The following is a 16,802-nucleotide window of genomic DNA, read 5'->3' on the forward strand; positions in this document are numbered from 1 at the left end:
ATACAGAGTTTAACTGCAGTATGAAATGTGAAGTAGAGAAAGCTCCTGGGGAAATACTAATAAAATACAAAAAATAAAAAATGTGAAGTGGAGAAAGTAAAGACGACATTAAACTTGTGGAACTGGAGGAAATAGTCTATTTTAGATGCAAACATACTGGTCAACTAATAAATGTTTCTATCTATTAATGAGGATTTTACATTTTCTGACAAAGACAATCGAGCCAGTTAACAGTAAAAAGGCTGTTTAATTGCAGAATATATTGACAGTACAGTACAGCAATAAAAACACTGCCATATTGCTTCTATTTTACATGACTTACACAGCTGCTGTTCAGCTTATCAAACAAAAACAGTAATACGGTACTTGTACAGTAATGATGAGAAACACAACATACAGACAAGCTCACAGAGCACTTCGCCCATCACTTTCCACTGACCGCTGGCTGTGTTAATTAAGAAATGCACAATAATATAATAACCGTAAGAGCAAGAACAAAGACAGAGCAGTCAACCCCGACAGTAGTGATGTCCTCGTCACTGGGACAAGAAGGACAAACTGGGCTGAAGTCACACAGGGAGCAGAGGTACAAAGCCACCAAGCCCACAGACGAAAACAAAACAAAAGAGAAGAATAAAAACCAAAACAATATGGATTACTTTGTACGTACACAATACATACATGACATGAAATGACTTGACATTGTCCGTGGTCACTCATTACTCTTTGAACTGGCCTTCATTCACCACATCACATCCTCTTTATGACTTGTACCTCCGTTCATGTATCACATGGGTGCTGTTGCATTTCACTACAAAGCTTCAGTTTGTAAATAAGGGCACCACAGCTGCTTCTTCACAGCCTTCCTCTACAACAGCTACCGCAGAAACATGGGAGCCGACCTGTCGTCAGTCACTGCCTTGCGGAGCCTCACCCCCCGGCGTATCGTCACCAGCATATCCATGTCCTCCTGGGTCGTAGAGGACGGCTCCTGGGGCACACGCTGAGCCGGATCCCCTGGCAGTGAGCTGTAGAAAGGAAAGTGACCCTCGCCGAGGGCGCGGGCGCTGGCAGCCAGCTCCCCTATCTTTTCCACCAGGCTGTGGCGGTTGGCAGCAAGCAGAGGGTCCTCTTCCGCGCTGTGGGCGGCCATGCCAGGGGCCTTTTGGGCGTAAATGGTCCTGTCCGCTTTTTCTCCTCTTCCTACTCCACAGCCCCAAGCTGCGTCGGGGAGGCTCATCCGCTTTGGAGAAGCCCTCATGTAGTCACTAGCAGTTGGGTCATCACCATAAAGAAACTCCTCGCTGCCCGCACGATGCTGGGACGGGCTTCCATAACCTGGTGAATCTGGCACTGTTGGGGTCTTAACTGGCACAATGGGGGGCCGGATGGGAATGGGGCCAGATATGGACGGCGTGCGTCTCACTCCGGTTTTGGAGGATGGAGTCCGGCGAATGGTCGCCGTCCCCGAGGTGATGGCCCCAGCACCGCTTCTGCCTGCACCGTTCGGAGTGCCCTGCAGGGTCTTACCTGCAGGCAGACCTGCTGTGCTGGCAGGCCTCTTGGTTTGGATCATGCGGCGGTAGCTCTGAGCGATGTTACTGTGGCGTGGGATGGTGGAGGACTTGTCAAAGTCTGCCCGCCCTTCGCTGTCAGCATCCCCGTTGAGAGAGTAGCACTCATAATCAGAACCTGGAAGTGACAGTGAGTCATGAGCATCCACTGAATAAAGAACACTGAAAGCAACTAAGCTATTTTGTAGCTTCATTACATAATAACTTATCGCATGCAGTAATTGAATTAACACTGCAAATAGTACAGCACTTTCCAAATGACGTGTATCACACATTCACATCAAAAGCAACAGGGCCAATCACAAATTCTGTGCTGTATGCAGACATCATATGTGTTTTATCCTAACAGACTGCGTGGATGTTGAGCGTGAGTGATACCTTGTGAGGGTATGGTGTCCTCGGAACAGGAAGGGGTGTTAGTCTGGGTGCTGTAGCCGCTGGAGTACTGCAGAGAGTCCCTGCTGCTCTTCTGCTGCTCCATACTCAAGCCTCTGGTCAGAACCATAGCTAGAGTGGTGGCTGCTGGAGAGAGCGGCTCACCATGCTGAGGCACACACACATACACACACACAGGCAAGTAGGAAGTACATAAAGATCAGCACACATTTACATATGCAATTCACCATAATACAAGTCTCGAGGCATACAAATTTATGTACCAACATTTTTACTCCACGAGGACTTCTTACCTTAGCTGCAATGGTTCCTGGGATAATTCTCGCTCTGTGTGGATCATCTGGTTGCATCCCAGAATACCCCAGTGGACTGGACGGAGCTTCCAGCTCTCTCATCTTATCCACAGACTGCCTCTTACGCTGCAGAGTGCTGGCCAATGAAGGCTCACAGGATTTGGCCCAGTCCTACAGCAGCAGACCAAACAATGAGACTGCCCTACAAATGTACGTCTGCGGTGTTTGCCACCCGACAGTTGTGCAAAGTCAGTTAAACACGGAAGCTGCTGATTAGGCTCATGAACTGGTTAGATGCCGATGTAGATATGGGCAGACTACATCAAGCAAGTGTTGTTAAATGATATAGCCGCCTCAGTTTCGCACACCTTTGTGAGGAAAGATTTCAAAACTGAGCTTGATGAGCAACAGCAAAATGGTGACTGTGAGGTTAATCTTGAGGCTCGTTAATGTGCATGAAGGCAATAGAACACAAAGAGGCAAAGAAGCAACAAAGTTTTAAAAGAGCAAACCCAAAAGAAAAATTGCAAATGAAAACAAACCTTCCAGCTAGGAATCTTTGATGTGGGTGAGGGGGTGTTGGATCCAGGGGAGAGGTTAAATGTGGGGGACGCAGGAAGTATGACAGAGAGAGGCCTGATGGTGCCAGTGTGAGAGAAAGCAGGGCGGAAGGTACCGAAGGATGAGCATGAGCCAAACTGCAGAACGGACAGACAAGTCTGAGTCAGAGTGCTCAACATCCATGAATAGTCCACGTCAAGAGGAGCCCACCGGCCTCTTTAAGTTATAGATAACAATGAGTGAAATGCAAAGCACATCGTGTGTGTGTGTGTGTGTGTGTATGCATGTCTGTGAGTGTGTGTGTCTCCAATAAAGCAAGGAGATCTGGTGAGATGCATGCAGTACTAACCGCCGTGGGAGAGTTGCACTCGCTGACAGACTGGCAGGTTTCTGAGGCCTCAGAGGAGGCTGAGCTTGTTGATTTCTGGGAAAGGATAAGATGGAGTAAAAAACAGTGGAGGGGAAGAAGAAATGAGGTGAGAACGGTAGGTGAGAAGAGAGACGAGAGATGCACAGGAAGAGGGAGAGAGTTGGAGAAGAGTGTTGATGAGCTTTAGGAGGAGGGAGGTATTTTGGTATCCGAGGGGATCTATAGATCACAGCCTAGATCGATAATGAAGTAGCCTGTAAGATCATTTATTCAGAGCATCACTGGGTGTGCTTGAGTGCTGCTGAGCGTGTTCTGTACATTACACTCTGTTCAGACTGCGAGAGTTTGGATAACTTTTATCAGACCGGGGGGAGAAAAATTCAACATTCGTAAAAGAGAAAAAAATGAAAACGCTCTGTTTGGGTTTGGTGGTTGATACGGGCTGTTGTCTGGAATGCAAACATGTCAACACTGAATTGGAAAAGGATCATTGTTAAAAGGAGAGAAGTGTTGTAGACCTACTGTGACAAGAACGTGGTGTTGTTTCTGTGTCCTTCTGCCCTACAGCATTACTACCCGAGGAATCTCTATAGCTAGCTAACTTGGTTTCCACTGATCAAGGAATGTTATGCTTTAGTGGTATGGCTGAGACGACTACCTGGCTGGTGATGTCAGAGGGCATGGGCGACGGAGGCTTCGAGTGGGTGTTGGCGTCCTGGGATACGAAGCCCGAGTCGTGGGAGGAGACGCTGCTGAGCCGATGGGCTCCTGCAGAGGGCATCTGGAGGAGGCTGGTGACAGGATATCACGTCAGTATAAAAACTCAACATGTATGCAGGATTCACAATGACCAAATGGACACAAATCAAAACAGGGAAAAAAAGTCACTTGTATTTCCTTTATACGTGTGCATAAATAAAATATGTGTGTTCAATTATTTTGCCTTTTGCTTCCTAAAAAAACCCAGAATATATATTTATTAAATTATTGAGACATGATATCATGATATGAAATCAAATGACACTACAGACAACAAGGTGAAGAGGTGTGTTGCATTCCCATGATGTCCAGCAGCGAGCAGCATCGACGTGTCAATACTAAATGAATGACGGGGCGCAGGGGAGATTTAACTTCTTAGAAAAGGATGCATCATCTCCGTTAAAATGAATAGTCAACTCCCCAATCAGATCGGAGGAAAAGATAATGAACTGTCCTCCTGACATACAGTATGTTTTTCATTCAACTATGACAGAGTAAAATACAGAAGGGAATACATATTGCAACATTTTCTATTTCACTTTTATCCCTGGTTTGATTTGTGTTCAATTGGGCATCGTAAATCTTCCATAACAATATAACACCATGCATGCTAAACAGGATCGTGATTCTAGCATCCCCCCCCCCCCCCCTTATTTTGTTCTGAAACTTGTTATGGGAAGATTTATGTGTAGGTCATGGAAGAAAAGAAGAAAAGGCTAAATGAAAAATGTATTACAAAAGCTGAGGACATGAAGGCAGTGTTATGTGAGAACTCTAAACGATGCCATTCTTTTAATTTCGGTGCATCAAAGAGCATTCAAAAGTTATCCCTTCTTTGATTTTGATTTTCCTCTGAACATTAACAGCTGCCTCCGTGCTTTTTGTCTCCTGCTCTGTCATTCTCACTCAGCGTTGATTCTCTTTGTCGCCCACAGATTTGAAAAAAAAAAAATGTGCAGCTTATGCTTCTCACCTTCCCTCTGTACTGCTCTCCCCCACCTCCTCCTCCCCCTCTCCCTCTGGAATTTATCTGAAGCTATCATTTCTCCTTAATCTTTCTCCTCTAGGATAAGGCTGCATGTGAATTAAATATGACAAATTAAATATCCTTAAATGATTCATTACTCAACACTAACCTCATGGCCTGGTTCTCTCTTATCTGTGTGTTTAAAGAAGTACAAAGTGAGCTTGTTTTTATTCCATTCTGCTAACAAGACCTTCATCTCTTGATCACAAGTTTCTTTTTAAATTCCCATATACCAAATCATGGAACAGCAATCTTGTGATTCTCCACAACTGAATCATGCCATGCAGAGAAAATACTCTGACCTTCAGCTTATCAAAAAGCTTTTACAGACTGAAAGCTCTACATCGGTCAAGCTGAGACCAAGGTTGTTTCTCCAAGTTCCATTTGGGAGGTGTAACCTTATATGGACTTGTCTTATTCTACCCTAAAAAACAGATATAACTCTCTAACATATAGTCAGTGGCTGTATTGTAAATGAATATTGGACACAAATAATAGGCTGCAGTCTTAATTAATACAAAAATCAGGGTGGTTCTGTAACACCAAATTGAGGTGACAACAAGGTTTGGTATACTTTTTTAACGTTTACAATTTAACATTGCAAGGGTTTATCTGCAAAGAAAAGCTCCTTACTTGACCTAGAAAGCATATCTGACCAATCTTTATAGCTAAATTGTTGAACTATCACCATTAGACTTACAAATATGTGGAATTGGGTTGCTCGTGTAGGCTCATGGCTGTCAGGCTGTAATGATTCACAGCTTTGGAGCTAATCTGGCTGTAAGAAGCTTGAGAATTGCAAATCTACCAGGTGCAAGAGCTGAGGAGCTGTACTCTGTGTCGATTGTGTGTCTGGCTGAGTGGTGAGGGAGGGTGGGGGGGTCACCTGCTCATGTATACATGACAACCTTCAACATGTCATTCCTTCCCTACCAGTGTGTTAATAAGTGAGTTGAAATCAAGAATGTGCATGTATGTTCACTTGAAACAGCTCAGATCCACTCAGCTCACTTCAAGTATGAATAAAATTCATCAGACACGGCACACGAAACAAGACACGCTGAACAGAGAACAAAGAGCAACACTTTGTGTGTATGTGTGTGTGTGTGTGTGTAGGATATACCTGCACATGCTGCTCTTCCTGGAGCCGCTGCTGCTGGGGGAGGAAGGAGGGGTCTGGTAGGACCAGCTGTAGTCGGAGCCTTTCAGGTCCCGGATCACCTGCGGCAACACATCATCATACGGTGACGATACGGTGAAAACAATAGACACGTCGACATCGCTTTTACACGAGATAGAGAAAGTTATTTCTCTAGCTGTGTTGTGGGACATGTGAGGGGGTGAATACGTTTTGTGGTGAAACTGTAGTGGCTGTAACAGCAGGGCACTGTCATTTTAAGCAAATGTTACTCAAACAAGAGTAAATGTGTTGGGGATTATTTTCAGTAGCGGCCTGAACATGTCAGATCTGACAAGCGGCATTCGTAGAATCAGTAGTATTACACCTCTGTCACCTGCTCACTGGCCGGTGGCAGCTTGTGTGGGTCTTCAGTCAGCAGAGTGAGGTCATCAACAATCGGCTGCAAATGTGTTATCTCTCCCAGCATGGCGATCTCTGCGTTCTGGAGGGGAAACGGGAGGGGATCGAATTTAACGGCGACCACATCAACAGCAAGAGCATTCGGAATAAAACATCCTACGACTCTCAGGTGAACAGAGGCTAAATGTTCCTCACCACCACGGGCTGCAGCAGGTTAATGAATGTACAGTAACGGCCTCTCTCTTCCAGCAGCGCTCTGCGCACTGCCTGCTTCTCCGTCTCCTTCATCAGCAGGTACAAGTCACTGACATCCTGCATGGCACTGTCCAGCTGGGGCCGCAGGTTACCCCGGCCTGTGTGAGGCGAGCCAAGGGGTACGGAGACGCAGAGAGGAGGGGGAGGGAGGGTGGAGCGAAGGAGGAAAGAGGTGGGAGGGAGGGAGGGAGGGGGGGGGGGGGGGGGAAGAGAGATTGGGAATTTGAGGGGCAGGTGATAATTACGGAAGTGACATGAAGGGAGAAAAGTGCACACAGTTCAGAGAGGAGGGGGAAAGAGTACAAAATGAGAGACGATTAGAACACACAATGATAAATTGCTTGTGTACTGGAGGACGACACACTGACAAACACTGCACATTGGAATGAGAGGACGCTGAAGCATGTCATCAATCACGAGTCGGTGCAAAGCAACTAGGTGGTGACTTGTAGGTCCTGAAATGGATGCGATTAGACACACGATAGTAAACACAATGTCTGAGAGTCATTCAAGACCGCAAACAACAATGACACTAGATGATAGACGAAGGCAGGCGAAAAAGGATGCAATGATGATGATGAGCACAGAGGTGCCGCGTTTCACTCTGATTGCATGATTTAGACAGAGATGCACTGCCAGATAAAAACACCCTACAGTATATCTCAGCATATTTGGTTGAATCTCAAACCACTTTAAAATACAAGTAAGGAATATAGTTTTGAGTGGATGGTAATCACTTAAAGGGTCGTACCATTAACCATATGTTGAAGACATATCAGAGCGTAATCTGTCAGTGCACCAGCATTTAATATGACACTGATTAAATGAAGGGTCTCATAAGGATCTGACAGCTTGTAAAATGAATGAAGCTAGTTTAGCTTAGCATAAAGACTGGAAAAAGGGGAAGGCGGCGAGCTGGAAAGTTAATCCGTAAAACAGCAATGTGTCGTTTTTACACTTTACATTATTGTATGGATTAAACAAAAGAGACTCATTATGTGAATTGGTAAACTAATTAGAGAAGCTGGTAGATGTGTTTTGTTTCCATAAGACTGAGCCAGGTGAGATGTTTCCATCTTTTATGTTAAAATAAGACTAAACAGCTGCCGGTAGTACTTTCATATCTAGCATACATGAGAGTGGTATCTATCTCCTCATCCAACTCTCTGCAAGAAAGCAAATAAGAGTATTTCCCAAAATGTCAAACAATTCCTTCTTTTAACAAAAAAATGCTAAGACAACACAGGATTTTATTTGTCTGGCAGTTTGATCTAAGAATGATTACGATGCCTTTGAAAATGATCTCATGAAGCACAGCAGACATACCTAGAAGCTCTACAGCCAGGGAAATAGCCAGAAAGAAGTAGAGGAAGGTTGCAGGAAAGGGGGGGGGGGCAGAAGAACAGGCAGTGTTAGCTGCATCAAATCAAGGCACATTGCATGTTTATGACCAGCCGGTACCACTGGTGTAAATCCTGCACGGTAATAGGAATTTAATTACATCCAGCAGTAGTGGCTAATGCAAGCACAGCCAGGAAAGAAGATCGCTTCTTTGATTTACAAGGTAGAAGCTGACAAATCATCCAAAGCTGGAAAGGAGTCTTTGGAATAGTGCCAGGCATTTTAGTGCTGTCATTTCTGACTCTACACTCTAGATGGCGCCAGTTCACTCTGAACTATTGGTACAGACCAGCGGCCAAGCTGACTTAAGACATTAATATCAGGATTTAAATCTCAATGAAGTTGTGTGAGTCGTTCTATTAATTAACAGATTCTCGGCAAGTTTTTTTCTCACCTTTTCTGGCTTTTTTCTGGAGTTTTATGGTATCTAGCGACTTCCTTTTGATTTCCTGGCGAGACCGCTTGTATTCTGTGGACAGCAAGTGAAAAAAGGCGCATCAATTTCTGTCCAAATACACCGTGCTCACAAACAAGTAGTTATAGTCTGTGTGTCCAGGTTGTTCACCTTTGGCGTGGTCTTTGTCCAGCTGATTTGCCGTCTTCTTCCATTCCTCTATCCTGTCCTGGAGTGGCGTAACCAGGCCTTCCATAAGAGCACTACAGCGAGGAGACACGACATGAGAGGAGAGTGTGAGAGGCATAATAAATAGCTGTATTTCCATGGCACAAAAACACTCAGGGAAGTGTGGCATGAGAGGAAGGTCACCAGAGATGGGATGGGACCCGGGAATATTAATCCCCTCAAGGGAAGCGAAGGGAGAAAATTGCAGTGGAGGGGTGACACTTACTTGGTGAAGTGGCGTAATTTAGCCTCAATGCTGCGGTGTCGCATACACATCCTCGTCAGAGCTGAGCCGACGTCCCTGGTGGCACCTTGGATAAGACAAAACAAACAGATTGTCACCCACGATATAAGAGGCTGGAATTACGAACCACAAATATGCCTCTTGGCCTCGAAAAATATAATTCTCTATGAAGGAGACATAACACATCAAGAGAGCACTGTAAAAGGTTTATTCTCTCCTGTCAGATGGATTTATCAGGGCGTGTTTCTCCCTGCCAATGAGGCGTTTCCAGCTGCCGCCACTAGGTGGACGAGGGCCGATTGTAAAAGCAGAGCACATAAATGTCACATTTGTTTGGCGAAAGGAGATGCGACACAGAAAACGAAATCCCTATACGCTCCCGCCCACTTCACAAAACATGCATTTCACCCTTTGACACTTGAAGATTGCGTGTGTGATTCACACCACAGCGTAAAAACAACAGCTTGTGTGAATCGGTTACTGTACTTTTCCTCTCTGCTGAAGTGTAATTAAATGGGGTTTTCAGCCCCTAAAGCCCAGGCTGGCCCACTGTCCCCCGGATGGTTCACAGGCCAGTGTAATATGTGGCAGCAGTGATCCGGTTGTAATCTGGGCCACATAGGGCTAATCTGAGGGTCTCTTGCCAAACACACACGTACACACACGCACGCACGCAAGCACGCAAGCACGCAAGCACGCACGCACACAAAAGAGGGAGGACATCTCTCAGCAGCAGACGGCCCTTTCAGAATCAAGGCATGTACGGTTGTATTTGTGTTCATGCATGATTTTTGGAGCATGTGCACAGGTTCGCGTGTGCATGTGTGTGTGTATACAGTATATAGACAGGTGGTGTGATTTACCATCCCCCCCACCCTTTCTGAGGTTCTCACCCCCTCTATCCTGGAGGAAAAAGGAGGGAACCCTGTAAGGGGATATCCCTCTATTCTTCCCTGCCTGCTCTGCCTTTCCTGTTCTCTCTGTTTCCTAAACACCATTCATGCAGGGCGGACAGAGAGAGAAAGAAACAGGCAGCAAGAGAGAGTGATACCCAGAGTGAAAAAAGAAAAACAACTAATGAAATAAGACACGGGGTAAGGAATGCTTCACATGAAAATAGCACAGATTTCCGGTGAGATCTGTGCTATTTTCCAGTTTCCGCACAATAAAGAAACTAGGTTAACGTCTCCAGCTGACATCACGTCACACTGCCAGTTCAAAGACCGTTTCACTGCACCACTCGGCTGTCAACTTCAGTGACGGTTGCACCAGTTCAAGGACACCGAGCAACCGATCTGGACTCCATCTCACGGAGACAATCTTCGGACAGATGTAGAATAACTTGATTGTGTTTGTGCGTTGGGGGAGAGGAGGGGAGGGGGGGGCGGTCCTGTGTCTGCACTGCTTTTCTAGGTGACAGAGAGAGAGAGGGGAGGGTTAGAGGTGAGAGGTCATCCAGCTGTATCACACGCAGGCGTTTAAAACACCAGCAGGAAGTGATTGAGTTAACATGCGGAAACTATCCGCTGAGCTCTTGTTATTAATAGCGAAAGGGTCTTTTAAAGGACTGGGGTTGAGTATCCGTCATGTAACGGCCTCTTTTCCGACAGGCTCGTTGCTTCATAGAGTCAAGTGTGAAGACGTATGAGGACACGTGCGCGCTGGTTATGCAATCTCTCCTTTTTGACTTTCTCCTCTTCAAAGCATTACGGGAGGCGTCCGCAGCTGCAAATCAGCTCTTGAAGGACGGAGGGAGACTGAAGGAGGGACGGACGGGAGTAATGTGGGCTCTTTTATCTGTATAACAGACCTTCCCAATGTCACTGTCAGCCAGCGAGAGCCCCTAACCCCCACTCTCCTGTCCCATCCACACCTGCCAATTTCTCTTCCTCTCCCCTCCTCTTCCTCTCCCAGAGGGGGGATCAGCTGACAGCTACATCCTGGGGAGGTCCAGAGGCTTCCTGTCCATGTCCAAGAGCCCTGCTGGCCTCTGGCCTCGACCGGATGGACAGGGCTGCAGTGATTCACTCCCACAGAGACCTGCATGCTCACACAGGCATGTGACAAACATATACAAGCTGGGAGGACGGTTTCTTTTTAGATTTTGTAGATTTCAACTGAAAAAAATAAAGAATATCCATCAATCCATCCTCTGTTGCTCCTCCTGAACCTTCTTCCTCTTTCGGCCTTTTAATATAGTTTGTTTTCTTTTTTGTGGTTTTCCCTTATTTGAGCCCTTTGAGGCAATTTAGTGATTTGTGGTTTTGTGCTACAAATAAAAAATATACTTGAATATCTCCATATTTAGATCAATCAGCACTTGACTTTGTAACGTGCAGCTTGACACGTGGCTGGGAGCTGGGAAAGTGATTATTTAGCAGACCTGGACCCATGGGGCTTCAGGGGGGAAGCAGGCTCGACCTCATAGCGGACAGCCACATGTGCATGAACGAAGTAAAACACAGACCAGGGTGGAATAGAGCAGTCATGCATCCCAGCGATAGATCTTAAGACATGGAGGAAACAACTGGGAGCAACCGAACAGCCCAGTAATGTGCAGCTCATTATAACAGCACTGCCAGGCATGTCGCCGAAGCCGATGGCACCTGGTTCAATATGCTTACTGTACATAAATATAAATTCAGGTCTGATGTGAGAAGTTCATGGGGTTGTTGGTGGGAAGGTGAAGCCCTCATTGTTGGGTTTCTCAGGACCAGCACAGCGTGGTCCCAGTGTTTAGTGAGTGGTTCCATCCAGAGCTCTGGTTCTGATTAACTCCCCCAAATCCTTGAGGTAGGAGGAGCATTTTAATAGGTCTGCTTTATAGGGGGCTCTCCTGCCAGGAGCCCGGGAGCTATAAGCTGCCACGGGTCTCATTCCCCGATGTCTTCAACATGGTAGCTTGGCTTAACTATCTCTGCCTTTCAGCATCTAAACCCTGCTGCTCGGCTCAGGTTTAATTTGCCGAGCTGGAGTGTGTTTCTGCCGTTGTTAGATTTCTGCATTTTCAAGTTGAATCCAGCTCTCCTGAGTCGAGTGGGTGCTCCCTCTTTCTCTGCTTCCTGTGTCAATAAAGCATGTTTATGTGGGCTGTAGAGCGAAAAAAGGGACAGAACATCCCACACAGTTACACTTCCAGGAATATGAAGTGTTTTTTTTTTGTTTTTTACTAAGCTCTTATACAGTCGCAGCTTAGCAAAGGAAATTCCATCATCCGTGAGACAACAGTTATTCCTCACGTTGGCACCTTGGCGGCGGAGCTGACCGCGGCTGGCATAGCCTGTACGCTTCCTGCCTTTGCCCTCCCTCGCCCCTTTTAAGTGCTACCCAATGTGAACTGGCAGGGACACAGCGGAGGCCACTGATGGATGAAAGGGGCCGTGGGATGAGAGGGGAGGGGGGGGAGAAAGAGAGTACACACTGCCGAGGTGCCGGCCTGGTCAGAGGAAGTGTTGGCTGACTGCTGCAGGTGCAACAGGCGCTGCCAGGACAAAATCTCCCACTTTAGGCCCAGAAAATATATGATTTATGAATGGTTCATACAATGTTTTCCAATATCATCACAATCTTCAAATAGTTTGTGTGTTTCTCTTTTCAAAAGGAACAGAAAACCATAATGAAAACATTTTCTGTCAGTGGAAAAAGAAAAGAAACAAAAAGAGAATGAGGAGGAATTGCTTTGATTTTGTCCCCGTTTATTTACCAGTCGAGCAAATACGCAGCTGAGCTTTCGGAGTTCAAGAACCAGACGAAACATAATATATTCACATCATCAAACCTTCGCTTCAAAGCACAGCTGGAGTTCTGGCGGTGCATCTCAGTGGGAGCAGTCAGTCAGTTAATAAAATAAAGCAGCATCCCATCCGTCTGCTGGTTAGGCAGCACTAGCTTCTGATGGAGGGAAGAGAAGGCGGATAAAAGAGCCGCGTGTGGACATTGATCGTGGACCAAGAGTACACTACTGAGCACCTGCAACAAGAGAGTTATAGATCTAACTGAAGTTACAGAAATTGTGGATGACAGACAGAGACGGCGCTTAAGTCTTTTGAGAAACTCTCCAGAATCTGTGATCTAAAATGCGAGTATATATTTACAGACTTAAGAGCCCAGCTTGAAAAGAAAAAGGCATTTCATAAGACTATTTGTTCATGGTTGTAACTCAAAGTAAACTTCCGTTTCACTCAGTTTTATGGAAATGTTTTATCCCCTGACAGATTGGGGTGAAAAGTATGTTTTACAATGTGGTTTGAGGGAGGAGTTTCATATTAAAATGCTGTTTGAAAAGAAACTAGGCCATCATTGTTTGTATTCATCGTCTTTACACTGAAAACAAAAACACAGACCCCACTGCTGCATGTGTAATGGAATAATAATAAATAATGACCCATATTTTACTTGGGGACATTTTTTCTTTTGTTTTTAACACATTAATACCAAATATGTAGAAATATATTGAACTTCATTTTCCACAAACTGGAATGGAACTTTGATGAAAGTCACAAAATACAATTTTGTTTTATTACACAGCCCAATAGGAGTCTTCAAATGACTTGCTTTAGCCGACCGAACAGTCAAAAAACCCAAAATATCAAATTCCCGATGCAGTAAAGAGAAAAGTGACACAAATTCACATTTGAGAAGTAAATAACCTGTGAGTATGTTTATGAGTGCACGTATATATGTGCTGTACATCTGCAGCAGAAATCAAAACAGCACTCAGAACCTTTATGTCACTTCCTTACACATGGAACATCTCTTCTTACCAGCAGCAACATAAAAGAAAGGCAGAGGAAACAGCCTCAGGATCAATTGTTTCAGTCACACACACACACACAGTCAAACACACACTCAACCCATTGTTGTCTGGCCGGTACGCATGAGTTTCACCTCACAACCAGAAACACCCACGGATGCGGACAGACCGCGCCGTGTCCTGAAGTGGTGTAAACATGCTCTGGAGTGCATTAGGAGGAGGACAAGTAGGAAGTTCAGTTTTCTGTTGGACGAGCTTCCTGCTCAGTGACATAAATGCTGCTAAAAATAAACGCCACCCCTTGTCCAGATGTGCTTTTCACTGGAGTTGAAAAAGGGGAGACGGAGAGAGAACAAGAAGAAGAAAGTGTACAGTAAGGAAAGGAGAGACGTACTGTATTGTGCAGAAACTATACGGGGCATTCTCCTTCACCTCACCTCGGGGAGGACGACACCTGGGGATCCTATTTTCAATAAAAAAAGACCCCACATGTGTCCAAACTCCAAATGCAATCAGCAAGAGGCAGACGTTGAGGCAGCAGTCTGAGAATGACTCAGTATTTATTTGGAGCAAAGCCTGCAAGCCAGTTCATCCAGATGACTCGCGCTGTCCTGCTTTAAACCCAATGCAACATTGTTCTCTTTATCTCAGCTGTCAATGTTCTGCCCACTCTTTTGCTCTGCCAGCGTTGCTCATTAGCAAACAATCCTCCACACAATGCCGAACACCTCCGCCGCTGCTCATATTGCATTTCATAAGCTCCACCTGTAGCCTCTGAGTCATAAGACACCCTGAGGGGATGTTTATTATCGTCGCTCCCCGTTCTCCTCGGTGCCGAGCTTAGCGTGTGCTTGCGGGGAGAGACCAGTCAGAGCCTAGACGTCAAATACAAAGTCTGTACGTAGTCACATCGTGATAATAAATGTGGGTGGGACTGAAATGTTCTGGTCTGCTACAAAACAATTGGATTACACTGGAACCGTAAACCTATAAAGTCTTCATGAGGGAGTACCCATCGGCCAACTAAATTTTATAACCGTAACTCCATCCAAACTCAATCCTATTTCTCTTCTTCATGCTGAGTGATTCTGATCACAATACATTCAACTGCTGTTATTTAGAACTAGAGTGGAGATGGAAGTCTTGCTTACCCAAAAATGTATCTCTATCTCTGCTTCGAGCTAAATGCTAACGTCAGCATGCTAACTTGTTCACAGTGATAATGCTATGGTTCTTATATTTAGCCCACATACAATATTACAGTCATGTTCACCTTCTTAGGTTAGCTTGTTAGCGTTGGTAATTAGCACCTAACACAAAGTACAGCCGACGCCGACTGAGAGTCATCAGTTTTGCACCTGATGATGGCGCTACATGAATAGTGAGGGGATCTACAGAATTATTCAAATTCATCTTGCAGGGAACATTGTACCAAATATCATGGCAATCCATCCAATAGTTAAGACATTGCCCTATATTCAAAAATGTCAACCTCATAGTGCCAATCGAGGAAAAGTGTGAAAAATCTGTCGGATTCATCCTCTGGGGACTCTGAATGTTTGGACCAAAGTGGTTGAGCCATGATGCTAGAGTGGCAAAAAATAAAGCAAAATGGTGGAGAGAAAAACCAATAGGGAGAACATTCAAAATATTTGTGCTAAAAATAATCACACAATCATGTGATCTGACCAGTGACCCTCAGCAACTTGTCTTTAAATCAGCCACCTCAGATGATTAAAACTATGCATGCATCCCTTTCAGAACCTCTCTCTCTCTCTCTCTCTCTCTCTCTCTCTCTCTCTCTCTCTCTCTCTCTCTCTCTCTCTCTCTCTCTCTCTCTCTCTCTCTCTCTCTCTCTCTCTCTCTCCCTCACTGACTCTCTCCCTCACTGTCTCTCTCTCTCTCTCTCTCTCTCTCTCTCTCTCTCTCTCTCTCTCTCTCTCTCTCTCTCTCTCTCTCTCTCTCTCTCTCTCTCTCTCTCTCTCTCTCTCTCTCTCTCTCTCTCTCTCTCTCTGACTTCGTGTTCAGGATGTAGCTGAACACAGTGTTCCCCTCAAGCCTCGTGTTTGTCTTCTTAGTTTGGTGTTCACCCTCTGAACGAAAGTTATGCAGAGCAGAGCAGAATTTGTTTTCTTTCCATTATTATTCCCTCCTTTTTTTTCGTCTGTTCCTCGCATCATTGTTCCAGCCACTTCACCCTTTGCATGTGGTCATAATAGCTGGAAAACATTCATTTTTGCAGCGACCACATTGAGTTTTGAGGTTGAAGCCCATAAACTCCAGAAAGACACTGAGAGCTGTTTTGGGAGCTGTTCCTTCAGACAAGGTAGACAGCTGAGGGAGGAATAAGAGGCCCTAGTTGATACGTATGCAACTTTACGGCTGGGGGGTCGTGAAATACCCGAGGAGCCTCGCATACAAAAGGCACAGCTGACCATAGCGCAGCATTCATTAAAGTGACTGCATGTGCATGTAAGTCCAATCTAAATACACTCAATAAGCTGTTGTCACGCAGTCAATCCCACATACAAGATGCAGGTCTAACATCCCTGTACTGGCACAATACAGGCTCCCATCAGGCTCGAACATGAAATGTCAAGCTCGATGGATGTCAGTGCCGGTAACATGGGCCACACTCTCATTATTTGACATGTCCGTAAAAATAGTTGGGCTGCTGGGACAGTGCAGAGGACAGTAATCCCCTGATCTCGCTCTGCACTAGGCCACGGCCGCTACTCGTCCATGCCAGGCCGTCCAGATGGCGGGTAGGGATATCCGTCCCATCTGCCATCCCAGAGAAGCACAGGGGCCAAGCAGATTACTGCTTCGCTGAGACACTGATCTACTAGCACATCTCCATTCCACCACTGAGTATGGACTGAATGGGTGAGAGAAGGAGACAGACAGAGAGAGTTAGCCCATTGGGACATTATGTCTGTGTAATGGTGTGTGTGTGTGCGCACACACACACACACACACACACACACACACACACACACACACACAC

At 45.6% G+C, this 16,802-nt stretch overlaps 1 protein-coding gene across 3 annotated transcripts in view; it reads right to left on the minus strand.

The window, feature by feature from the left end:
• Positions 1 to 227: 227 nt before the first annotated feature.
• mtss1la (MTSS I-BAR domain containing 2a) overlaps positions 228 to 16,802 on the minus strand; it is a 23,688-nt gene continuing 7,113 nt past the window's right edge. For 2 of the 3 annotated variants that reach the window (XM_031856199.1, XM_031856218.1), the window contains exons 4-15: positions 9,025 to 9,109; positions 8,742 to 8,833; positions 8,571 to 8,645; positions 8,102 to 8,110; positions 6,716 to 6,873; positions 6,495 to 6,602; positions 6,104 to 6,201; positions 3,853 to 3,985; positions 3,174 to 3,248; positions 2,264 to 2,434; positions 1,953 to 2,118; positions 228 to 1,692 (exon numbers count right to left, since the gene is read on the minus strand). In XM_031856199.1, the coding sequence (XP_031712059.1) occupies positions 878 to 1,692; positions 1,953 to 2,118; positions 2,264 to 2,434; positions 3,174 to 3,248; positions 3,853 to 3,985; positions 6,104 to 6,201; positions 6,495 to 6,602; positions 6,716 to 6,873; positions 8,102 to 8,110; positions 8,571 to 8,645; positions 8,742 to 8,833; positions 9,025 to 9,109 (1,985 nt within the window). In that variant the 3' untranslated portion in view covers positions 228 to 877. The remainder of the gene's footprint in view (positions 1,693 to 1,952; positions 2,119 to 2,263; positions 2,435 to 3,173; positions 3,249 to 3,852; positions 3,986 to 6,103; positions 6,202 to 6,494; positions 6,603 to 6,715; positions 6,874 to 8,101; positions 8,111 to 8,570; positions 8,646 to 8,741; positions 8,834 to 9,024; positions 9,110 to 16,802) is intronic. The other variant, XM_031856208.1, reaches the window with a different exon arrangement.

The sequence above is a fragment of the Anarrhichthys ocellatus genome, unplaced genomic scaffold (assembly GCF_004355925.1).
Source record: "Anarrhichthys ocellatus isolate YVR2014 unplaced genomic scaffold, GSC_Weel_1.0 scaffold2, whole genome shotgun sequence".
In the NCBI taxonomy this organism is placed as follows: Eukaryota; Metazoa; Chordata; class Actinopteri; order Perciformes; family Anarhichadidae; genus Anarrhichthys; species Anarrhichthys ocellatus.